General features: G+C 64.2%; 14 protein-coding genes across 14 annotated transcripts; 7 read left to right on the forward strand and 7 right to left on the reverse strand.

Annotated features, from left to right (window-relative positions):
• Positions 1-91: 91 nt before the first annotated feature.
• On the forward strand, positions 92-1,687 carry MICPUN_82049 (predicted protein; the record flags this gene model as incomplete). The annotated part of the gene is made up of 2 exons (XM_002502276.1): positions 92-1,200; positions 1,336-1,687. 2 exons carry the CDS (start codon positions 92-94, stop codon positions 1,685-1,687), a joined length of 1,461 nt encoding a protein of 486 aa, XP_002502322.1.
• A 1,022-nt stretch (positions 1,688-2,709) lies between these two features.
• Positions 2,710-3,239, forward strand: MICPUN_97460 (deoxyuridine 5'-triphosphate nucleotidohydrolase; the record flags this gene model as incomplete). The annotated part of the gene is made up of 2 exons (XM_002502277.1): positions 2,710-2,874; positions 2,961-3,239. The coding sequence occupies 2 exons, from the start codon at positions 2,710-2,712 to the stop codon at positions 3,237-3,239; spliced, it is 444 nt and encodes a 147-aa protein (XP_002502323.1).
• Positions 3,240-3,841: 602 nt separating this feature from the next.
• Positions 3,842-4,279, forward strand: MICPUN_73131 (predicted protein; the record flags this gene model as incomplete). Its single annotated transcript, XM_002502278.1, has 1 exon — positions 3,842-4,279. A coding segment is annotated over one exon (438 nt), but the record flags the coding sequence as incomplete, so codon positions are not given.
• Positions 4,280-4,318: 39 nt separating this feature from the next.
• On the reverse strand, positions 4,319-6,411 carry MICPUN_58954 (Drug/Metabolite transporter superfamily; the record flags this gene model as incomplete). Its single annotated transcript, XM_002502649.1, has 1 exon — positions 4,319-6,411. The coding sequence occupies one exon, from the start codon at positions 6,409-6,411 to the stop codon at positions 4,417-4,419; it is 1,995 nt and encodes a 664-aa protein (XP_002502695.1). The 3' UTR covers positions 4,319-4,416.
• A 1,425-nt stretch (positions 6,412-7,836) lies between these two features.
• Positions 7,837-9,252, forward strand: MICPUN_81852 (predicted protein; the record flags this gene model as incomplete). Its single annotated transcript, XM_002502279.1, has 2 exons — positions 7,837-8,283; positions 8,518-9,252. The coding sequence occupies 2 exons, from the start codon at positions 7,837-7,839 to the stop codon at positions 9,250-9,252; spliced, it is 1,182 nt and encodes a 393-aa protein (XP_002502325.1).
• A 157-nt stretch (positions 9,253-9,409) lies between these two features.
• On the reverse strand, positions 9,410-10,468 carry MICPUN_108349 (predicted protein; the record flags this gene model as incomplete). Its single annotated transcript, XM_002502650.1, has 1 exon — positions 9,410-10,468. A coding segment is annotated over one exon (1,059 nt), but the record flags the coding sequence as incomplete, so codon positions are not given.
• Positions 10,469-10,552: 84 nt separating this feature from the next.
• MICPUN_82048 (predicted protein) lies at positions 10,553-10,891 on the reverse strand (the record flags this gene model as incomplete). The annotated part of the gene is made up of 2 exons (XM_002502651.1): positions 10,553-10,731; positions 10,855-10,891. Coding segments are annotated over 2 exons (216 nt in total), but the record flags the coding sequence as incomplete, so codon positions are not given.
• Positions 10,892-13,898: 3,007 nt separating this feature from the next.
• MICPUN_108350 (predicted protein) lies at positions 13,899-14,636 on the forward strand. Its single transcript, XM_002502280.1, has one exon. It carries the CDS (start codon positions 14,173-14,175, stop codon positions 14,431-14,433), a length of 261 nt encoding a protein of 86 aa, XP_002502326.1. The 5' UTR covers positions 13,899-14,172; the 3' UTR covers positions 14,434-14,636.
• A 595-nt stretch (positions 14,637-15,231) lies between these two features.
• On the reverse strand, positions 15,232-16,218 carry RPIA_2 (ribose 5-phosphate isomerase; the record flags this gene model as incomplete). The annotated part of the gene is made up of 1 exon (XM_002502652.1): positions 15,232-16,218. One exon carries the CDS (start codon positions 16,216-16,218, stop codon positions 15,232-15,234), a length of 987 nt encoding a protein of 328 aa, XP_002502698.1.
• Positions 16,219-16,430: 212 nt separating this feature from the next.
• On the forward strand, positions 16,431-18,953 carry MICPUN_100774 (predicted protein; the record flags this gene model as incomplete). The annotated part of the gene is made up of 1 exon (XM_002502281.1): positions 16,431-18,953. The coding sequence occupies one exon, from the start codon at positions 16,431-16,433 to the stop codon at positions 18,951-18,953; it is 2,523 nt and encodes an 840-aa protein (XP_002502327.1).
• Positions 18,954-19,015: 62 nt separating this feature from the next.
• Positions 19,016-19,327, reverse strand: LC7 (dynein outer arm light chain; the record flags this gene model as incomplete). Its single annotated transcript, XM_002502653.1, has 1 exon — positions 19,016-19,327. One exon carries the CDS (start codon positions 19,325-19,327, stop codon positions 19,016-19,018), a length of 312 nt encoding a protein of 103 aa, XP_002502699.1.
• A 410-nt stretch (positions 19,328-19,737) lies between these two features.
• MICPUN_58961 (predicted protein) lies at positions 19,738-20,217 on the reverse strand (the record flags this gene model as incomplete). Its single annotated transcript, XM_002502654.1, has 2 exons — positions 19,738-20,037; positions 20,200-20,217. The coding sequence occupies 2 exons, from the start codon at positions 20,215-20,217 to the stop codon at positions 19,738-19,740; spliced, it is 318 nt and encodes a 105-aa protein (XP_002502700.1).
• Positions 20,218-21,163: 946 nt separating this feature from the next.
• On the forward strand, positions 21,164-22,084 carry MICPUN_81892 (predicted protein; the record flags this gene model as incomplete). The annotated part of the gene is made up of 2 exons (XM_002502282.1): positions 21,164-21,538; positions 21,584-22,084. Coding segments are annotated over 2 exons (876 nt in total), but the record flags the coding sequence as incomplete, so codon positions are not given.
• A 107-nt stretch (positions 22,085-22,191) lies between these two features.
• On the reverse strand, positions 22,192-23,250 carry MICPUN_58963 (predicted protein; the record flags this gene model as incomplete). The annotated part of the gene is made up of 1 exon (XM_002502655.1): positions 22,192-23,250. One exon carries the CDS (start codon positions 23,248-23,250, stop codon positions 22,192-22,194), a length of 1,059 nt encoding a protein of 352 aa, XP_002502701.1.
• Between the last annotated feature and the right edge of the window lie 11 nt (positions 23,251-23,261).

Here is a 23,261-nt window from a genome sequence, read left to right on the forward strand (position 1 = left end):
ACGCTCGAACGGGAACGGGTTGGTGAACTCCCCGCCCCCCGGATCTCCGGGCGCGCTGTCTGCGTTGCACCGCGACTCCATCCTGAGCGCCATGCTGGAGCGTAACTGCAGCGTCGGAAAAGGGAGGAGGAGCGGCGCGGATCTGAACGAGTTCGCGTCCGTCGTCGACGAGCGCGTAGAGCGCAACGGCGGCAAGGAGCCCTTCCTCATCGGCGTCGCGGGGGGCACCGCATCCGGGAAGACCACCGTGTGCGACCTGATCATGCACAACCTGCAGGAGAAGCGCGTGGTGCTCATCGCGCAGGACTCGTTCTATCGAGGTCTGACGCAGGAGGAGCACGACAACGTCAGCAGCTACAACTTCGACCACCCCGACGCCATCGACGTCGCCGCGCTGGTCGAGACGCTCAAGAATCTCGCGCTTCGAAACAAGGTGGAGGTGCCCATCTACGATTTCGTCACGCACTCGAGAAAGGAGGACGAGTCCGTCACCGTGGAGCCCGCGGACGTCATCATCGTGGAGGGCATCTTAGTGCTCGCCATGCAGGAGGTACGGGAACTGTGCCACATGAAAATATTCGTCGACACCGACGACGACCTGAGACTCGCCAGGCGATTGAAGAGGGACACCGTGGACAGGGGCAGGAGCGTCGACGGCGTCATCACCCAGTACACCACGTTCGTGAAGCCGATGTTCGACACGTTCGTGTCACCGAGCAAGAGGCACGCGGACGTGATCATTCCGTGGGCGCAGGGCGAGAACAACGTCGCCATCGACCTCATCGTGCAGCACATTCGCACGAAGCTCGGTCAGAACGACCTGCGAAGGATCTACCCGAACCTCATCGTGCTCCCGCCCAACTTTCAGATTCGAGGCATGCACACGATCATACGCAGCGCGTCGTGCAACCGAAGCGACTTCGTGTTCTACTCCGACAGGCTCATCCGGCTGGTCGTGGAGCACGCGCTCGGGCACCTGCCGTTCAGGAACGAGATCGTGACGACGCCGAACGGCGATCGATACAACGGGGTGACGTTCAGCAAGAAGATCTGCGGCGTCGCGCTCATCCGCAGCGGGGAGGCGATGGAAAACGCGCTCAGAGCGTGCTGCAAGGGGATCAAGATTGGCAAAATTCTCGTCGCCAGGAGGGATAACGACGGCTTGCCGAGCGCGCTCTCCGGGCATCGTCTGAGCAGCGCGTCGAACTTGAACACCCCGACGGCGGCTACTAAATCCGTCAGTCGTGTCGCGATGGAGGCGGCGATCGACTCGCCTACGTCGTATCTCGGCGAGCACGGGGCTCGAAGCGGCGAGGGAAGCCCGAACCTTCCGAGGGTCGTTTACGAGAAGCTGCCCGCCGACATCTCCGATCGATACGTCCTCCTACTCGATCCCATACTCGCCACGGGCGTGTCCTCGATGGCTGCGATTGATAGACTCATCAAGGCTGGCGTCAGGCAGGATAGGATCATGTTCGTCACCATCATCGCGGCTTCCCAGGGGATCCACTCGCTCTGCATGCGATACCCGCAGATGAAGATCATCACGAGCGAGGTTGACGCCGGTCTGAACGATCAGAACAGGGTCGTGCCGGGCGTGGGAGAGTTTGGCGATCGATACTTCGGAACGGAGGACATGAAGGCGTACTACGACGGGGACATAGACGAGGAGCTGCACTTCGAGTGAGCGCAGCCGAAAGGGTCTTGTAATTTTGATACTCGTCGATTAATCAGCGCTTCGCATCCTTGCTCTTCTTCTTCCGCCGCTCGTGATTGTCATCGTCGCCCGAGCGTTTCCTGGTAGCCTCGAGCGCCGGAGGTCTCACGAATCCCTTGGCCCCGTCCCCACCCTTGCCGCTCGCGGCCGACTTCGCGCCGCTCTTTGCCGCTCCCGCTCCCTTTCCCAACGACGCGGCCATCTCCGCGTCGGTGACGTCCTCGTTCTTCGCGTTCGCCGCCTCCGCCATCGCTTTCGCCCGTCTTCTCCTCTCCGCGGACTCCTCGTTCATCCGTTCCACCTCCTTGTTGAAGCCACCGAACGACATCCTGACCGGACCTCTGGCCTCGCGAAAGAACGAAGCCGGCATGTACTGCACCTTCACGCCGTCCGCGGGCGATGCTCCTGGCCCGAAACCGGGCGCGTGCCACTCCTCGCTCTTCTTTGCTTCTTTCTCGCGTCGCGCGGTCTCCTCCTGCGCTTTCGTCATGGTCTCCCTCTCCTTGGCGCGCTGCATGAACTGCGTTCGGGAGTTGGGTCGTAGCGATACGGGGGTTCAGTCGGCGGCGGGGCGGGTTCGTCTGTGGCGCGCTCACGTGCGAGGGTTGAAAAGGCGAGTCGATGTCGGCATCGCGCGTACCTTCAGCCCCATTAGTTTGGATGATACGCCCGACATGTTTGACGCTCGTTCGCCGCGAGGCTGCGACGTGCGGCCCGCGCCAACGAGAATGTCGGTGGAGTAGGGACGCCCGCGAGCGACCAGCCGACCGAGAAAAATTCAAACAATTGAGATCTGGAGTTGGGCACCCCCGACCGGCACAACAGCTTCGCGCAGGCAGTGTATGCTCGCGCTCCCCGGAAGGCTCTTCCTCCGTCCAACCACTCTCCGTAAGGTCTTCGACAAGACCCTAGCAGCCCGGCGTCTTCCGGTCCGCTGCATGTCCACCAAAGAGAACTCCCCGTACGAGGCGAACAAGAAGCCCAAAACCGACATGGCCGATCTGCTCCGAGTCAAGAAGATCAGCGAGCACGCCACCCTGCCCGTGCGCGGCAGCGACGGCGCGGCGGGATACGATCTCGCGTCCGCTTACGACTACGTAGTGCCCGCCCGCGGCAAGGAGCTCGTCAAGACCGACCTCTCCATCGCCATTCCCAAGGTGCGCGCCGAACCCTCCTCTTTGGTTTTTTTGGTTTTCAGTTTTGCGGCGTCGACTGACATCCACGGAACCATCCTCCCCCGCAGGACACCTACGCGCGCATCGCCCCTAGGTCCGGACTCGCGTGGAAGCACTTCATCGACACCGGCGCGGGCGTCGTCGACTACGATTACCGCGGCAACGTCGGCGTCATCCTGTTCAACCACGGCGAGAAGGACTTTGAGGTGAAGAAGGGTGACCGCGTCGCTCAGCTCATCCTCGAGCGCATCACCACGCCGGAGGTTTTGGAGGTGGAGGACCTGGACGCCACGGACCGAGGTGCGGGAGGATTCGGATCCACCGGCGGATTCCAGCCCCAGCAGTGAGAGACGTCGCCGATTGTAATCCAAACAAACCTGCGACGAGCGTCTAAAGATCCCTCCCCTTCCTTCTGTCCCTCGAGGTTCGAATTCGCCTCCCCGCTTTTCCAGCAGCTGAGCAGGCGAAAATCAGGGTCCAATCAGGCATCGCCAGCTGGCGGTTGGTTATATTTTCTGCTCCCCCGGCAAGGCGCTTCCCCGCCGCGACACTCGCCGCAGCGCACGAGGCGTCGAGCTAGCGCTTCCAGCCCTTGACAGCAATCGAGTTCGCGTGCGCGCTCATCCCGGCTCGCGCTCTCACATCTCATCCCCAGAAAGTTCCAGGCACGATCTACAGCAGGATGTTGACGCAGCAACACGTTTCCGGGCTCTCCACCGCCCTTCCGCCCAGGCTGACCTCCCGCGCGTCCCTTCGCGGTGCGCGCGCCGTCGCCCCGTCGAAGACTTTCGCGTCACGCCGAGGCCGTGCCAACGCCGTCGTCGTCAAAGGTGAGCCTTCCCGTGAAGCCCCGCCTCTGGCTGCGCCCGGTTTCCCCGGTCCGTTCGGTGAATGTTCCTCCCGCCAATCGTGCAGAAGAACCGCTGGCCGAAAACTAACATCTCCCGTCTCTTGCGCAGCCGAGGACACCAACTGGGGGCGGGAGCTTTCTTCCGCTGTCGTCCGCGTCGGTGCCGGCGTGCTGATGGTCCACAACGGCCTCGATAAGCTGGTCGACCCCGAGGGATTCGCCAAGTTCGTCGTCGAGCCGTACCTCGGCTTTCTGCCACACGACGACCCGCTCTCGTTCGTGACCTGGACCTACTTAGCCGCCGGGGCTGAGCTCGTGGGCGCCGCCGGTCTCACCCTCGGATTCCTCACCCGTCTAAGCGCCCTGTCGCTCTTCTCCACGATGGGCCTGGCGGTGTACTTTCACGTCGCGCAGTCCGGTCTCGAGGGGTTCCCGCTGGGAGTGGTCGAGAAACACCAGTACGCGTACGAACCCGCCGCGCTGTACTGCCTCATTTACTTCTACTTCGTCGTCAACGGAGGAGGCGCGCTCTCCCTGGACAACGCGCTCAAGAAGGACGACTGATATGACGCGCACCTCCGAGCGCGCTCGTGCTCTTTTAAAACGTCCGACAGTCGGTGATATCGTCAAACCACCGTCAAACCGTCCAACGTCGACGGCTGCCCCTACGCTTCTCATACGTTCTCGTCGCCGTCTTCGCCCGCGCCGTCGCCCTCTTCGCCCCGGACGTGAAATCCGGTGACCACGTTCGCCCCTTCCGCGCCGAACGACCCGACGTTCGGCGGCTCGGACGCCCGGCGTTGCTCCGGGAGCACGCCGGCGTAGCTCGAGAACGACATCGTCGCCTTGAAAGATCCCGACGTGAACTGGTTCGAACCGGCGACTTGTTCCGAGACGGTTTCACCAACCAAACCCAAACCAAGGGGGCTCGGCTGCGTCCCCTCCCCGACGCCGCCCCCCTCACGTCCGTCCGCCGCCGCCGCGTGCGCCGCCAGCGCAGCCACCGTCTCCGCCGCCTCCCTTCCCGCGGACGTCCTCGCGAACGCCGCCGCGGGGGACCCCGGCGGTCGACCCGCCAGGTCGACGCTCGTTCGCGCCGGCGAGAGAAGCGGCGCCTCGTCACCGCCGTCCAGCTGTGCCCGCTCGTCGTCCGTCCCGGAGCGGCTGCTGCCGGCGACGCCCGCGGGTCCCCAGCCCCGTTCCCGTCCCCGGGTTCCCCCCCGCGGTTTCCTGTCGCGACGACCCCGCCCGCTTTGAACGCGGTACGCCTCGTCGGAGGTTGTCGTTAACCCCGTCACAACCTGTCCCGACCCTTCGCCGCCGCCGACGTTCGCCACCTCCGCTCGCAACCGCCGCTCGAAGATTCGCTGCCGCTCCGCCGCGTCCCCGCGCCCGTAGAGCAGCGTTCCGAGCGTTCCCATGACGAATCCCATCAACTGCAGCGCGCTCATCTGCCACGTCGTCGATTCACCCTCGAACACCGATGAGTCACCGTAGTGGAGGCACCCGGCGAGAAACCAACACGCCAGCGTCCGGAGCGTCTCCAACCACGTCCTCGACGCCACACCCGCCATCGGCGACACCTGCTGGCCCACGTAGTTGTAAGCTACGAGGCCGATGACGTACGCGACGAGAATGGCGATGAGATGGGGCGAGTTACGAAGCATGAGCACCGTGTCCCCGGAAGTGTTCTCCGCCACGCCGCCGACGTCCGTTCCGCCGGGGAACCAACCCGGGCGCTCCGCGACGGGAAGGACGACGCATAGCATGAGCACGACGCCGACGCATCCCTCGGCGCCGACCATCGCGGTCGGGGTCTCAAACACCCTCGATAGGTCTCGCAAAAAGTACCCCTCGAACGTGAGCTGAGCGGCTTGCACCGCCTGCGACACGGCGACGTACGCCATGCCCCGCGCCGTATGCGCTCTCTTTTCCGGGTCGGCGAGTATCGCCGCGAGGGCGACGAGCGCGACGCCGGAGAAGGACAGGGACATGCCCAGCTTGTGCAGGTCGTTGAGCGTCCTTCGAAGGAGGACGGCGATGAGCGCCGCGAAGAGGAGCTGACCGTGGCGAAGCATGAGGAAAGTCGACAACGGGACGTGCAGCAAGCCGTAGGAGATGAGCGCCGTGGCCACCAGGTCCGCGAGCGTTATGGGCACCAGCCCGAGCAGAGCGGGTAGTACGGGCGGTAACGTCCACCGTGATCGCTCGTCGCGCTCCGGCGACGGCGCGGTCCCCTCGTTGCCGCTGCCGCTGCTGTCGCCCGATAGCAGCCCACGCGTGAGCTCTGCGTTGGTAGTACCATCTGCGCGTGACCTTCTTCGCCTCACGCGCCCGCGGTTCTCCCCGCGGTCCTCCCTCGGTCGAGTGTTCCATGCACGAGGCACGAGGCACAATGCCATCGCCACGAAGGAAAGGAACGTCATGAACAACGGCTTTTTGAAGGCGTGGACTGGGGGGTGCGTCGCATCGCCCCGCCCCTCTCCGTGATCGCCCCGCCCCTCTCCGTGAACCTCGTACACGTATTTGGAGATCAACGCCGTGGTGGTCCCGACGAAAAGGAGGGCGGTACTGCCGACCCGAGCCGCGAGCCGCCTAGTTTCGCGAAGCTCGCGCTCGTAGCTGGCTCGATTCCACGATCCCGCGGGTGGCTGCGCCGCGGTGGCCATCGCCGCTCAGCTAGGATGGGCCAGTGGTGCGTGCGGCGGAGCGAAGAATGTGGCGAAGCGCCGGTGACGGTCGAGGCTGACGCTACTTGCAGACTTTTTCGGGGGTGACGCTCAGACTGGCGCGCACCGCGGCCGCGCCCGGTCGGCCGAGCGGAAGCGCGCGGCCCAGATGCAGACACCCGCGCCGCACGGAGCACGCGATCCGAAGACGCCGAAGACACACGTGAGTCCCCGCACGATCTCCGCCCGCTCCTTCCTCCTCGGCAGCCGACCGCCTCCCGTCGGCACGTCCAATACACCTCCATCCGCTCGCTCGTCCGCGCGCACCTCCGCTGACGACCCACGCCCCGCTCCTCGCAGCTGGTGACCGCGATGAAGGACTCGGACCCGTGCACCGGCGACTCGTCCGCCGTTGGGACGAATCCCACGCATCGGCGAACGAGCTCGGTGGGTGTCGACGACGCGACCGTGCCCATCCCTCAGACGGCGTTCAAGAAGTTCTACGACTCGATGTTCGGCTCCGCGGTGGCGGGCGAGGTGGCCGAGGCGGAAAAGGTGGGGACCCGGTCGAGGCTCGGGCCCGGGGCGCGGTGCGACCCCGGGGAGGGCGGGGACCGTCAGGGAGAGACGAGCGGAAGGGTCGCGCCCAGCCGCGCCGCGCCCAAACCCGCGTCGTGGTTCAATCCCGAGGCGTTCACGAAGGAGAAGAGGGAGTGGATGCGGCAGCAGAGGGAGGCGCAGCAGAGGCGCGCCGTCTCCGGGGAGGTGGCCGGCGACTCTGGGATAACCTCGCCTTTCGAGCACTTCATCGTGTGCGGCCTGCCCACGGACGCGGACGTCAGCGGCGTGGCGGCGTCTCGAACGGAGGCGAAGAGGGCCATCATCGCCGGCGCCGAGGTGCACGTGACGGCGCCCAAGGGGAACCGAAGGGACTCGTACAAGAGCGCCGTGGGCGAGACGTACCCGGCGCGGGTGCTGTGGTGCTATCCCGAGGACGTGCCCGTGCCCATCGACGACGTCGCGTCCTTTTGTTTCCCCCACGGCGTCGAGCCCTGGCTGTTGGAGCGGACGCCCAGCATGAGCGGCTTGAACGACTTGGTGTACTCGCAGAGGTACGCTCAGGCTGACGACGCGTCGTTCGTGTGGGCGCTGAGGAACCAAAACTTCGAAATTGGCGTCGAGGGCAGCGCCGGGGATGAGCGGATAGAGACGCTGTACGGCGTGTGCTGCTACGCGAGGGAGCTCGTGCGGCGGCGGCCCGGGATGATCGCGGCGGCTGAATCGGCGGCTTCAAAATTAGGCGATCTTCGACACGGCTCGGGGACGAAGCACCTGCGCGGAAGGTACCTCATCGCCGCGGACCGGTGCTACTGCCTGATCAGCAAGGTGCCGTTCTTCTCGATGCACTTCGAGGTGCTGCACAGGATGCTCGGGGTCGACAGGCTCGAGCGCATACGCGCGTGCGCGGAGGAGCTCTGGGCCGAAGATTACGAAAACCTTAAAACCGAAAAGGCCGCCGGTTCGCACGGGACGGACGCATCGCCCATCGTGGGCCGCAAGCTGTCGTACGAGGAGCCGGCCGATACGGATCCGTCGTCAAACAAGGGGCCCACCCCGGACGATGCGTCGCCGTCCGACGACGCCGGTTCAACTCGGAGGACGCCGCCCACCGACGAGGAGCTTGGCGAGAGATCCGAGGCGCTTCGGGTACTGTGCGAGTACCGAGCGCTCGCGATCCCGGCGCTGGGCGGGGAGGTGACGTTCTCGCCGCTGCCGGACCTGGCGCCCGTGCGGTTCGTTCGGAGGGTACCCGACGAGGGCGACGCGGCGGACGTAACGGACGTAACGGACGCCGGCGGGGACGAAGTCGCGGTCGGCGGGGACGGTGACTCACCAGGCGGTGACTCACCGGTCGGCAGGGACGGCGCGGACGTCGACCGACCCGGGACGCCGTCCCCGGGGGAGCAGCGCGACGAGGGTCCGGATGATCCGACGTGGCAATCTCCCGCGGTGTATCGAAGCCTCGCGGCTCGTCGACGACGCGTCACCGGCGCGAAGGGGGATTCCGTCGACGCCGGACCAGGGGGCGGGCCGGGGTGCGCACAGCTGTGGATGACGCCCGCGGAGGAATGTGTCCACATGGAGACGTGGACGGTCGCCGCCCTGTGCCGAACGCTGAGTCTGGATAACGTGCTCGCCGCCCTCAACTCCGTGCTTCTCGAGCGGCAGTGCGCGGTTTTCTCTCCGAACCTCGGCGATTTAGGCGCGGTGACCCTCGCGTTGTCCACGACGATGCTGCGACCGCTGCGCTGGCGCTCGCTCACCCTCCCGGTCATGCCGATGACCGAGCGCATGACGTCCTTACTCGAGGCGCCCGTGCCGTTCGTCATCGGGATCCAGCGTAAGACGAGCGAGGTGCGTCGGCTGTGCCAGGAGCTCACCCGGGTCAACGTCTACAAGGACGAGGTCAAACTCGGGGGCGGTCCGCAGCCGCAGCTGCCGCGGCTCAAGGAACTCGCGGGCGTGCTCAGGCCCCTGCACGACGCCGCGAGGGAGGCTGCGCGTTCGGGTAGCTACCGCGGGCCCGTCGCCGAGCCGAGCGAACGGGCGAGGACCGCCGCGCGCGCGTTTCTGGAGGCGTGGCGGGAGTACCTGCGGGCTCTGGTCGCGAACCTTCGAGCGTACGCAATCACCGAGGTTTCCGCCGCGGGCGAAAAGACGTCCATCTTACTCAAGGACACGTGGGTAGACTCGTTCTCCAAGGCGGACCGAGCGTTCATGCGCGCGTTCGGGGAGACCCAGATGTTCGACTGGTACGCCGACGTTCAGCTTCGCGCGTGACGCGTTCTCGGGGGTTGAGGATCGTAGTCGGAGGTTGAGCTCGCGATACGAGTTGGATTCTGACGTGTCCCGCGTTCCCAAAAGACGCGTTGACAGTTGGCAGTGTGGCTCAAGTGACCTCAAGTCCGCTCAAAAATTGTGACTGGCGCGCTAACACTCACTGCACCGTCCACCGTTGGAACCGTTCCCGGTCGTCGGGCTCCACCAACTCCTCCTCCTCCTTCCCGCCCTCCACGACGCCGTAGTTGAAGTACACGTTGAGCGTCCGCCTCTCCCCGGGGTTGCTCCCCGGCTCCAGCTCGATCGTCCCGCACAGAGCGTCGCCCGCCGCCATCGCCACCGGCTCGTCGAACATGAGCACCGTCTGGTACCAGTGCGTCGCCGCCGCGTCGGGGCCGGTGGAAAGCTTCACCTTGCCGTAAAAGTCCACGTCGAACCACAGCACCAGGCCGTGCACGTCGCACGTTCTCGTCGCCACCATGCGGACGTCCCCGGCGATGGGTTCGTACAGGTCGTCCAGCGGCGTCGTCGTGCAATCGATGGGTTCCACGGCGTCCACCGGCGCGGACGCGAGCTTTGCCGCGGGGACGGTCTGGACGAGGAGATCCCGATCCGCGTGCCAGTCGCGGTTGGCCTGGGGTATCAGCGAGCTGAAGTCCAGGCCGTAGACGTCCTCCCAGAACGTGACCCAGAACGTGACCGCGTCGTCCCATCTGTCCTCGTCCGACAACAGCGCCACCTTCACGGCGGCTTTGTTGGGCAGGACCAAACCGCCCGGCGCCAAGAACCGATCCCGCGCCTCCACCACGGACGGCAGCATGCTCTCGAAGAGCAGCGCGTACCCCATCCACTCGCTTATTATGACGTCCACCTTTTCCGGGATGTCCACGTCCTCCATCTTCCCCGTGATGACCTCGATGATTCCGTCGAACCCGTTGTCCTTCACCAGCCGCCGGGTGTGCCGAGTGATCCCGGACGCGTCCACGGCGTACACCTTCCTGGCGCCGCACCTCGCCGCGAACATGGACAGTATGCCGGTGCCGCACCCGACATCCAACACCACCTTACCCTCGATCTGCGGCCTGTGCGCCTCGATGGCGTCCAGGTAAGCGCCGGTTCGCGCGGCGTCGCCGAGCATCTCGCGGTGGATGCCCAGGTTCGAGTACGAATCGAAGTAGGTATCGTCGGCGTCCGCGTCGCTGCGGTTGGCGTACCGGCTATTGGGCGCCATGTAAAAGGGCACCGGCTTGTTGCTCCTCCACCCTTTCCTGGCGAAGGCGGCGAGCGCCTGGACGGTCCTCTGCGCCCCGTCGTACGATCGCATCTCGCCGTCGCGGAGGTAGAGTATGGTCGGGTACGCCTTGACGTGGAGCCTCTGCTGCAGGGACCTGCACTTCGGGCCGTTGACCTTGACGACATAGACTTCGCCTTCGAGCTCCTTCACTAGTTCCTCCCACACCGGCGCGAGCTGTCTGCAGTCTGTCGTCGTCGAGAAAGGGACGGGGGAAGCGCGGTCGGACGGTGATCTCGGGAGCGGTGTCGGGGAATTTCAGGTTTTGGCCGCGGGAAGCCGGAGGGTGTGGGGTGGAGAGGCGAACTCACGTCCACACCAGTCCGCGTAGACGTCCACCAGCGTCGGTCCTTTCGCTACCTGCGCGTGCGAAGGGAGAGGGAGCGCGGGGGGCGGTCAGTGATCGAACGGGAGGGCGCGCGGGACAGATCCCACGCCGGGAACCGGTCATCCCCGGCCGCGGGGCAACAACGACGCCTCGGGGCGCACCTGCGCGTCGAAGTCGGCCTCGGTGACCTCGACCACCTTCCCGGTTGGATAGGCCGATGTCGGGGCGATGATGAACCCCAGGAACATCACCAGCGCGCACAACATCGATCGAATCCTACTCCTCCTCCTCCTCCTCCTCCTGCGGTCCTCCTGCAATCTAATCAGATAACATTACCGGTATTTTTCCCCTTTTTGTCGTCTGGTCTTCAGATTTTGTGAAATGAAAGGTCCTGTTTTGTCCTATCCGCCCGTTCCTGAAAGGTCGAAGGCAGTTCGGGAGAATTCGTGCCGTGCGGTTCGTTTCAACGTTCTTTCAGTCGGCAGGGTTTGTTCATTGCGATGGGATTTACGTTTCTCGCCGACCCTTCAACACTGGCCAATCGCTGGCCGTTTCTGACTGGGCGCGCCTCTGGCCGAACAAGATATTTGCGGCGTGATATAGTCGAACGTTGTGATTATCTGACCGACACGACGCGCTGCGCACCCGCCGCACGCCGTGACCCGAACCACCAACCCCCACCGACCGAGCGTGTCGGCCACTTTAACGCAAGCCGCTGAGGTATCGCGCTTCCGGCGGCATGCTCCGTTACATCTCCGGCGCCAACGGCAACTCCGGCGACGACGCCCTCCTCTCCGAGGATGGGGGAATCAACGTGAGGTCGCTCCCCGAGGACGTCCAGGCCGTGTTCGCGGATATCGACGCCAACGGCGACGGAGTCCTCGACATGGAGGAGTTCAAGACCATGCTCAGCACCTACGCGGTGCTGCGCAAGGCTAACGACGAGGGTTCCGTCTCCATCTCGACCCTCCCCGCCAAGGTACAGCCCGCGCTGAAGGTGTTCGACCAGGACGGCGATGGCACCGTCGACCCCAAGGAGCTCATGCGCGCCGCGGAGCTCTATCAAGCCTCCAAGAAGTCCCAGCGACGTATGCGTAAGTTCATCATCGGTCTCGTGCTATTCGTCATCGCGCTCATCGGCATCAACAGCGCCATGACCTTCATGATGGTCGAGCTCGGCAAGGAGACCAAGGCTGCCCCCGACGGCGTGATGCGCGTCAACGCCGGCGGTGGCCAGCACGGTGCCGTCGTGAAGACCGCCGCCAACGGGGAGCCGGCGCCGCTTACGACGGCTCTACCGGACGCCGCGTTCGAGCAGCTCAAGCAGTTCCAGGTTGACTCTCCCACCGGCGCGCACGTCTCACTCGCCGTGCAGGGCTGGTACCGCGTGCCTCAACCCACTGCAGCAACCGGCAGCGTCGTCAAGCTCATCACCGCCGCCGGCTTCATCATCCTTGATGGAACCGACATGACCTTCGAGGAGACCCTCGGTACTGTCTTCACCGAGGCTGGATTCACGGTCAACGGCCGCAAGCTCCTCGGCATTTACGAGCTCGTCGGCCTCTTCAATTCCATCGACGACTGGGCCGGTCTTGACCAGTTCGAGCGGGAACCCGGTTTCGGCCTGCACGACTTTTACATGGAGTACAGCACGCTCCACAAATGTAACATGACAGTTGGCGCGATTCATTCGTGCGTTGATATGTACAATGATACCCACTCCAGCTATGCCGAGATCGACGGAGAACACTACATCAAGATCGATGGCACCATCGAGATGGACGTGGACACAAACGCCGCTGTTGAAAATGTTACTTTCAACGAATTTACCGCGATCGTTTCTACGTACAAGTCACCAGAGCGCGTGGTCAAGAGACAGCTTAATTACATGCACGACTACCAGGAGAGTTACTGCCAGGAAAAGTTTCCCACTGGTCCCGAAGTATTCAACGTCACCGGAGCTGAGAAGGTTGGGGAGACAGAGGTTGACGGCCGCGTGATCCGAGAATTCGCCATCTCCACCCCTGTCACGAAGATGCAGCACAATTTCCTCACAGGCTTCGACGGCACTCCTTACACCGGCACGTCGACGGTCAAATACTTCGATGATAAGTTGTCCGGTGCTCCAGTGAAGTTCAGCTTTGGTGGAAAAGACATCGTGGTGACATACTACGAGGAAAAGGAGATTTCGCTTCCCCCAGCTGATGACAGCTCTTGGGATCCGTCGCCGGAGTGCCTGAACATGACCGTCAGAGATTACCTCAAGGATGCATATTTGCCCGCACCTGTCAGTCCCAACGTGTACGCGTTCGATCAACGCCGACGAGAAGTGGATTGGTGTATCGAAGAAGGTGGATGCGCGACCTCGGCGGATCAGACACCACACCCTGACGATGAAGATCAAGATCAAGCTTCAGCAAACAGCACCAGAAAGTTGCTTTTTTTTGGGAAAAAGACTACGGGATATATCATAGATAAGAAGAAAAAGTCTCCGTTTTCACCACCCACGGCCGGAGACGTCGCGTCTCAAGCGGCATCTCAAGCGGCAGGGTCCGGGCCGTGCTCCGAAGACACAGCCGGGCAATGTCATGCCTTGGGCCATGATGTGTTCGGTGTCGGTAAAACGTACACGTATCAATTTCCACCGGAAGACTACGAGCCGCCGACATTTTTCAGTCTGGAGATGTGGCAAAACGGTTGTGGCATCAAGTCACTCGCCTTGACCGGCAAATGCCCCGGTGGCGCCGAATGCTCAGTCGCCGCCGACTGGAACGGAGATGACGTTTGCTGCGACGACGGGACTTACTGCGGCCCGGGCGGCTCCTTAACCGGCAGCATCTCATACGATCTACTCGGCCTGATTAAGAAGAAAAACGTGAGGGAATTTCTGGAAGACCAAGGCATCGCAGGATCCATTACTCTTGAACTGGGATATTCACAGTCCAAGAAATCGAAGGGCGTGGCAACCCTTGCAGTCATTGGCGAACTCTCGCTTGATAGGTCCTTCCAGCTCTGGCGGCGGCGTCTACAGGAAGAAGCTGATGAGCAGATTGCCTCTTTCGAAGCCGAGGAGGACCGGTTTGACCCTCCGTCAAGTATCAACAGCGGAAGGGGCTTGTTGGGAAGACCACGAGCCCAAAAACCCCCCGCACCCCCTCCCGTGAGGTATTGTAAGGATGGTAATGGGAAAAATGTCCAAAGAGCAATGTGCCATTCGGCACATTGCTCAGGAAACAAACTGAGCTGTAGCCTATTAAAGAGGTCATGTTCCGACAGAGCAGGAAAGCGGTACTTTGAACGTATGTGCCGAGATATCAACGGAGGCGGAAAAAGGAGATGCCTCTTTGGAGTATGCGGAATCCTCGATTCAGTTGGCGACTTCATCTCCGACGTTGGACAGAAAATTGCAAGTTCAGGCACTGTCAAGAACACCGCCTCTCTCGAAGTGGTCGGAGAAGTGCGATACGATTTTGACACGCAAAGTTTGGGCGCGTCCGCGTCCATCACCGGCGAGGTCTGCATTCTCAGCATCTGCGCTGGCTTTGATGAGTCAATTCCGTAAAAAGATTGAGCCCCAAGACTTGAGCGCCACGCGACGACGTCTTCAATCATGTTCACGAGTGTTTCACTTCAATCTCCAAGTTGACGCTCCCACCCGCGACAGTCGGTTTTCCCCCGACAAAAATCAAGTTTCATCGTCGGGTTTTTGCCCACATTGGTTTCCCTACGAATCATTTTAATAAAAGAGCAAAGCACCATCCGCTCATCACGATGACGAAATCTCTCGCCTTCACCGTTTCGTTTGAATCAAATCGTTCCAACCGCACGCGTCTGTCCGCGATTGGCGCTCCCCGCCTCGCTACCCGCCGCGGCGCGAACCTCGCCTCGTCTCACTCGCCCGCCGCCCCGTCCCCGTCATCGCCCTCCGTCTCCGGCTTGGGCCGCACGTCCAACACCACGTGCACGCTGTTGCACCGGCCGAGGTCGCCGTACCACCCGGGCGTGACGTCCCTCACCTCCAGAGTAAAAACGCCGGGCCCGACGTCTTCGCCGATTGTGACGCCGTCGACGTCGCACTCGCCGCCAGACGTCGTGAACGTCCAATCCTCCGAGCCAGCCACGTGGACCTCGTCGCCGTAGGTCCACCGCCCGTAACTCCAACCCGCAGGTTGGGTGGACGAACGCGCCGAATCTTCCTCGCCCTCCGCGACCGGCGGTGGGTCGGGGTCGTCGTCGCCCCGCGGCGGCCGCTCCGCGAAAACCTCGAGTCGGCACGTCGTCGGGATGGCGAGGACCCGCCCGAATGTTAGCTACTCATATCACCGCGATATCGTCAACGAACGAAAGTGTCCCCGAATCGTCACCGGGAGAGCCCCTTGTTCGCCACGACAAACTCGCCGACGCCGCTCGCGTCGCTCGCGTCCGGCCACATCACGCTGTCCGCCTGCGTCACGATCCCGTGCGCGAGGACGCCGTCCACCGTCTCCACCTCCGCCGCGATTTGGTAGGGCGTCGCCGCCGACCCGAAGAGTTGGAAGCCGTCGTCCCACCGTTCGCCGTCGTTGAGGGGGTCGTTGAACCTCAGGTCCACGATCGTGTGAACGCCGTCGGCGGAGAGGTACGGCGCCTTGCCGCCGCGCGGGTTCGCCTCGACCTCCGCTCCTCGTCTCCACACATCCGCGTCGCCGAGGAAGATATCGTCGAGCTCCTCGGCGCACTCCTCCCACTCGGACTGACCGCCGACGATGGCGACGGGGACGCTGCCGCCCAGCGGGACCGGATCCCCGAGCGCGGACACGAGCAGCACCACCTTGACGGACTTCCTGATGACCTTCCTGGTGAGGATGAGGTCGGGCTGCACCGGCCGCTGCTCGCGACCCACGATGGCGGCGATGCCCGGGGACTTTTCCGACCTGTACGTGACCGCCTCGTCGGCTTGCAGGACGCACACGTCGACCGCGGGGACGTTCTCGAGGCTCGTCACGGGTACGCCCGCGACGGCGGCTTCTTTAGCGGTGAGCGTCCCCGTCGGCACAGCCTGGACGTCGTCGAGCCGGGAGTCGGCGAGCCTGTCGTGAATCTCGGCCAGGACGAGCGACACCATGGGACCGGCGCCGATGCCGACCCTGTCGCCCGAGCTCACGTGGCGGTCCACGAACGCGATCGCGCACTTGCGGAGCGCGTCGGATTCGGACGACGACGCGGCCGCGCCGGCGGAGGCCTCGTCGGGCGCCCCCGCCGCGGAGGCCCGCGCGACGCGGGTCGGGGCACGGCCCCGAGCCGTCGTGCGCGGACGGGGTCGGTGGACGCGCGCGATCGCGGGAACGGAGAGCGCGACGGTCGGCATGGCTCCCGCACGGGTCGATGTGTGCGTTCGGGTCGCGTGCGAGCTGCGTCGGCGAGCGGTTCGGCGGGGTTATGTGCGCCTACTCGGAGTGGATAGCGAAACGCCGAAGTGTGAAACATCAAGCAGACGATCAGAGGCCGCCGAGGATTCTTGCGCTGCCGGCGTCACTGTTAGACCCACCGGGCAGCGGTCGCGTGGGGCAGCGGAAAGAAATGGCGGGCATCGGGCTCGACTGGATGGGCAATCCGGCCGCGCCGCCGCCCGCGGCGGCCGAATCCGAGGAGGGTGAGCCCGCGGAAGAGGTCGAACCGTCGGCCTCGGCACCTCCGACGATTGCGCAGATCGCCGAGGAGCACGAGGAGCGCCCCGCCGAGGAGACGTCGGAGACCGCGGCGGATCCGGATCCCCGGTCGCCGGTGCCGGTGTCCATCGCACCCGGGGACGTGCGAGAGCCGAACGCGGACGCCGAACCCGCCGGTGGGAAGCGGAACGACGACGACGACGACGACGACGACGACGACGACGTAATCGACGAGGTTGAGTTCGTGCGAGTGCCGCTCGCTTCCGCGCAGCGCCTCAAGATCCTCGACCGCGGCCCGAAGGAGGAGCTGGAACGAATGCACGCGCAGGATCGCGGCGGCATGCTGACTGAGATTCGCGTGTGCAAGGCGCTCCTGCGGCAGGCGTACCCGCTCATGAGCTCCGAGGAGCTCGACGAGACGCTCCGAAAGCACGTCGCCAAGCAGCGCGCCAAGGCGGATCCGTCCATCGACGTCTCCCGCGTGCCCTTACCGAGCATCACGAACGAGGCGATGGACGACGGGATGGCGAGGACGCTGCTCGTGTCCGCGCGCGAGCGCCTCCTGGAGCGCGAGCGCTCGTTCGAGGACGCCGCGTCGCGAGCCGAGGCGAAGATGGAAGCGAAGATTGCGACGCTCGACCGGCTCAGGGAGGAAGCCGACGCGCGCGCCGCCGCGGCGCGGGACGAGGTCAGCGCGCTTCGCGCGAAACTCGAGCGCGCGAACGAGACGGCGGCGATCGCCTCGAGCGGCGCGGTGTCCTCCTCGCCCTTCTTCGCGTCGAATACCAAAACCTCGGGGGCTGACGGGGCTTTCGGATCCCGACTAACCCCGTCGGTCGCGCTCGTCGTCAACGTCTTCGACGGCGCGCAGCCTTCGGAGGACCTTCGCGAGGCTGCGCGCGAGGCCCAGACGAGTTTAATCGCGCTCAAGCTCGAGCGAGACGCCGCGACCGCCCTGGCAAAGGAGACCGGCGAACTCGCTACGCGTTCCGCGGATCGCATCGACGAACTCGACGGTTCGATCCGTACCCTGACGAAGGATCTGGCGGACGCGCGAGAGGAGGCGGAGTCGTGGCGGCGCGTCGCCGATAGCGCCAAGACGGCGGGGGCGCAACGGGCGGAAGCGTCAGCCCGGGACGCGTCGGACCGGGAGCGCAGGCTGCAACAACGCGCGGCGGCGCTGGAGAACGACCTCCGCGTGGCCAACTCCAAGACGCAACGGCTGGAACGTTCGCTGGCGACGACGAAGGAGCTCGCGGACAAGGCGTTGGCGGACGAGAGACTCAAGTTGGACGCCGTGCATGAACGAATGAACGCGGACCTCGAAGGCCTTCGAACGGAACGCGACGCCGCCGTCGAGAGCCTTCGCGTGGAGCTCCTCGAGGCGAGGGAGGCGGCGAGCGACGCGGAACTGAGGGCTAAGGAGGCGGAGGCGGCGAGCGACGCGCTGCGGTACGAGATGGAGGAGACGCTGGAGAGTTCGTACAACTCGCCCACGAAGAAGGCGGCGGAGCTGGAGTTGGAGCGGATGAAGAAGCGGCTCGCCGACGCGGAGCGGCGGGTGCAAGCGCTGACGGAAGAGGCGAGCGAACGAGAGCGGGAGATGTCGTCGACCAGCGTATCCAAGGTCGAGGGAGGGGACGACAAGCTCATCGAAGGGGACGACAAGCTCATCGAAGGGGACGACGAGCTCATCGAAGGGGACGACAAGCTCATCGAGGCCGACCAGCCGACCTCAGCTTTCGACGAGTCTTCGCCCGCTTCCATCGCCCGGTTAGCCGCCGAGCGCGACGCCTACCGTCGGCGCGCGGAGGCGGCGGAGAAGAAGGCGGAAGCCGCCGCGCTGCTGATGCGCCCAGTTCCGATGACGGATGAGCTTCGGCAGATGCGCGAGGCGGCGACGAAGGGCGAGGCGGCGGAGGCGAAAACCGCCGGCCTCGAAGCGGCTTTGCGCGACGCCGTCGAATCGCTTCGGGACGCGCGGGTCGCCGCGCACGACTCGTCCGAGGCGTTGAGGCGCGAGCGTTCGGAGTTTGACCTGTGGAGGGAGCGCGCGCGGGGTCTGATGGAGGAGAAAGACGCCGAGCTCGACGCGCTCAGGCGTCGGCTCTTCGGCGGCGACGGGCATCATCTCGAAACGGCGTCGTTTCGCGAAACAAACGGAACAACACACGCGATGTCCGCCGAGGATTTCGAGCACTTCAAGGGCGCGATGCTCCGGTTCCTGCTCGCCGAGGATTACGCGACGCAACAGGCCATGATGCCGGTGCTCGCGGCGCTTCTACGCTTCGACGAAGACGAAGCCGTCAAGGTTGGCGCGTCGCGGGAGAAATGGGAGCCGGTGGATGTCACGATAGGGAAGCAGCTGCCGGAGAGCTTCGAGCAGGCGGCCAACTCGCTGACGGACACGTTGGGTTTAGGGAAGCTCTTTTAGCGGATGGGCGTTTAGTCGGAACAACGTCGATACGATACATTACACCACGCGCCCGTCGGGTTCTACTCGTTGACGAACGCGGAGCCCGGGTTTTGCAAAACAACGAGGATGTAGTTTTCGTCGGGCGCGATGAGGATCTCGTGCTTCTTGGAGCGAACCCTCAAGAACGTCACCTCGTTATCCGGATCGAGCTGCTTGATCACGCCCTTCGCCTTTTGCGTGAAATGCGTGATGAGCGCGGCGTGCTGCACCGTCTCCGCCGCCTCCATGCTGGTCTTGATCGGCACGCCGTCGTAGTTGACCACCAGGACCCCCATGACGCCCTTATGCGAGTTTATGCGCTTCACCGCTTCCTCAACCTCATTGCTAGCCATGGCTCCCTACCGCACCTGAGTTACGGCGACTCGTCCCTGAGAGGTTAACGCGTCCTCCCGCGTCGCGAAAAGTGTGACCGTGTGAGGTCGCCCCCTCGCGCGGCGGAATGAGACCCGTTTTTGGAATTTTGGTGTCTGGCAGTCATCACGCTGCGAGCGAGGCAAGTCGAGCTGATGAGAACTGTACCCAGTTGCACAAACCAACCTGTTGACGAAGGTCTCGCTCATCGGAGCAAACGCGAGACCCCTCCGGAGTTTTGGATGGCGTCGCGCGTCGTGAGTGCGGTATCCTATGACGTGCTATGGTATTACAGTGCGCCGACGGCGCGGCGCTCTCGGGCAACCCCCCCCCTTCTCACGCGTCTTCCAACCTCCCATCCTCCCGTGAACGGCGCGCTCGCCCCGACGCCTCAGTTCCCGTCCCCTTCACCCGCGATCGCCGCGGTCGCCTCCAGCTGCTGCTTCAGGGTCGCGCGCAGGTCCTGAAACTCCTTCCTCAGCGCGCCCACCTCGGTGTTCAGCGTCTTGCGAAGGTCCCCGAGCTCGCTCCTGTAGCTCTTCACCTGGTTGTCGAGCTTGAACCTCCAGTCCTGAAGGTCCCTCTTCAGGTTGGACACGCGCGACAGCAGCTCGTTGCGGCTCTCCTGCAGCTCGCCGAGCTGCTTCATCTCGAGCTCGAGCGAAAACTTCTCGGCGGCGTCCTCATCCTCCTGCGCGGAACGGCGGGGCGAGAGTGATGAGCGACGCGGGTGAAGAGAGGAAAGGCTGCGGGGGAACGAGAGGCGAGATTGCGAACGGCGAAGTCGCGAGCCCCCGGGGGGACCAGGGCGAGAGGTGGACGCGCGTGATCGAGGGCGGAATGAAGGACGTACCTCCAGCGCGGGGTTCATCGTTCGTGATCGAACGTCACGCGTGCGGACGTGCTGGCGTGTGTGCCCAGGGCGCCGGGAGCGCGAGCAGCCTCCTTGTTGTCTCTCCTCTTTGGAGGAGCCATTTTTGGGGGACTCGATTTGAAAAATTCAACGGCGGTTTTAGACCGATTTCGAGGGTTTGTGAACCAAGCTCTCGTTGGCCAATCCGCTTCCGCCAGGGCAGCGCGATCATCACCCGACTCGTCAGTATGGCCGAGGCGCAATCCCCGCCTTCATAGATGGCGACCGCGACGACGACGAGCGCGGTGCTGGTCGGAGGGGCCGGGGGTGGGGTCGGTAGATCCACCCCCGGATTTTCCGCCGCGGCATCCGCGGCCCCGAGAGCACGACATCGGCAGGTTCCGCGCGCCCGGGCGAGTCTCGCGCTTCATCACCAGTGCAAGCGGGGGTTGTGGACTTTGGGGTTAGTGACCCGCTCCTCTTGCGTCGACCGTCAGCGTCGCGAGCGGCCGTCCTCGGTGATCCGAGCGGCTGCGTCGGGGCTCGATAGGAGGTTCGAATCGAGTCGCGGGATCGGGCGCCGGAATGGCGAAGCTGCGCGCGGCGCGAGGGTGAGAATCGTCGCCGCGGCCGCCGAGGATGCGGACAAGGAGGGTGCCGCCGAGGTCGGGGGCGGTGGAAACGACGACGGGGCGGGTAATGGCGGAGGCGACGGAAAGGGCGGCGGAGGAGGTGGGGGCGGTAACGACGGTGACGGTAACGAGGAAGAGGACGACAGGGAGGGCAGGCTGAGCAGAGACGAGGTAAGCGCCCGCGATCAACCCCGACCCGATCAAAACCGATCGCGTTATGCTCCACCCTGGACCCACGATCCGTGTGTTTTTTGAATGCGCCGCGCTCACGCGCCGTCCCCTCCCGCCCCTATTCGCAGGCGAACAAGGCGTGCGAGAGCGCCGGCATCAAGCTCCCGAACGATATGGCCGAGATCGCCGCCGCCGAGGGCATCCGACCGGAGGCTATGAACGCGTTCGTCGAGCTCATGACGAAGAAGGCTTACTTAGGCTGGCTCTTCGCGGCGATACCCGCGATTCGCGATCGCGCCCTCGCCGATCCCACCTTTCTCTTCAAGCTCGGCGTCGAGGTTCTCGGGGACGTGGTGTTGTCCATCGCTTCCGAGGTGACGGGCAGAAACGAGCACTTCTGGGACGAGGCGGAGTACTTCTTCTCGGACGTCGCGGCGACGGTGTGCCTCAACGGCGCGGTGCTCACGATGCTCTCGCCCGTCGTCACCCTCGGTAAGTCCCACGGCGGCGGCAGGGCGCTGGCGCACAACAAGAAGGTGGGCGGGAAGCTCAACCACTTCATCAGGCTCGTGGGTGGCAAGTACCCGCGGAACCTTCCCAAGCACGTGTTTCAGAAGGGTAACTACACGACGACGTACCGCGCGTGGGCGTTTGTCAGCCAAGGCTTTCGCATCGGCATCATGTCGTCAGCCGTGGGTTTGGCGGGCCAGGGCACCGCGAACCTGATCTGCACCATCAGGCGTAAGTACATGCTCAGCGGATACAGCGAAAGGTACGCGTCCACCGTGCACCCGGAGGCGCCGCCCCTGCTCGAGCCCGCGATGGAGTGGGGCGCGTTCATGGCGACATCTGGAAATGCCCGCCAACAGCTCATCGCCGGCGTCGAGCGATGCATGCGAGACGCCAACGTGAAAATGCCGGCGCTGAACCTTCTCGCGACGCTCGTGCTTCGCGTCGGTAATAACGTGTGGGGCGGCGAGCAGTTCGCCGCGAAGATGCGTGAGATGGAGGATTCCGTGTGGGAGGAGTATTCTTCGAAGGTGGCGGAGGTATCAAAGACCAAAAGCGGAGGAAAGCGGTGAGGCGGGGTGGGTTCGCGGATTCCCACCGCCTTCGTACTACTAGACAGATTGGCCTGATGATACGACGTCGATTATCACATCACGCTATAGCAGGCCTGCTACGACAATCACTGAACCCCGAAGATGCGGCTCGGGTCGTTGCTGTAGTCCTCCCGTCCCTCCCCAACCTGCTTCTTCGGCTTGCGCTTGTCCCCCTCCGGTTTGATGTTCGGGTTTGGCCTCCACTCCGTCTCCGTCGGGACGTAGTAGAACGGCGCCTCGTACCCCGGCGGCGCGGGCGCGGGCAGCGTCCCGGCGCGATCGACCTGGCGCCTCAACCCGATGGGCGGCCTGGCGGGCCTGGGAAGCCCGTCTGGAAATTTGTGAGGCTTGAGCAGCGCGCGAAAGCCCAGCTTGTTGTAGTGGACCCTGGTCACGCCGCCTCCGAGAGACTCGATGATCTCCTTGGCCTCCCTGCTCACCCGCGACACCTCGACGTTGACGGTGTGACGAAACGGCACGTACAAGGCGTTACCCTCCTCGTCGAACGCGAAGTTGCCGAACTCGTCCCTCGCGCGCTCCAGCTTGGCGAGCAACTTGACCCCGTTCTTCACCCTCGGGTCGATGAGGCGCGCGTCGACGAAATCCTTCATCGTCAGCGTCTTGGACGGATCCAAACGCCCGGCGTCGATGAAATCCTGCAACCTACCGAGGTTCACCGGAGTGAACACCATCCTGTGTTTGTTGACGAAACCCCTCTTGGGTAAAGTCCTCGCCAGAGGCGTCTGCCCGCCCTCGAATCCCAGCGGTGCACCGCCCCCCGATCGCGAGTTCTGCCCACCGTGGCCCCTGCCCGCGGTCTTGCCCTTGCCCGAGCCGTTGCCACGCCCCACTCGCACTTTGTCGTACTTTGCGTGCGGATTATCTCTAAGATTATTCAGCGCCATGACCCCCTCGGGAGGTATCGGGGTGCCGGGCTCGACGTGCGTGCCGTACCCGCCGTCCTTGCGCCGTCCATTGCCCCGGTATCCTCGAGAATGGAGAAGCAGCGACGACATCATCCGCGCCACGCCGTCGATGGACGTGCTTGCCGTACCCACATGGTTCGGATCGAGCCCGCGGGTCGATGCCAACGCTGAGCGCCTCAGCGCGGCTCCGCAGAGCTCCAGCGCCGATCGTCGAAGCATCGTCGCGCGCT

Source organism: Micromonas commoda, chromosome 5 (genome assembly GCF_000090985.2).
Source record: "Micromonas commoda chromosome 5, complete sequence".
Taxonomy (NCBI): domain Eukaryota; kingdom Viridiplantae; phylum Chlorophyta; class Mamiellophyceae; order Mamiellales; family Mamiellaceae; genus Micromonas; species Micromonas commoda.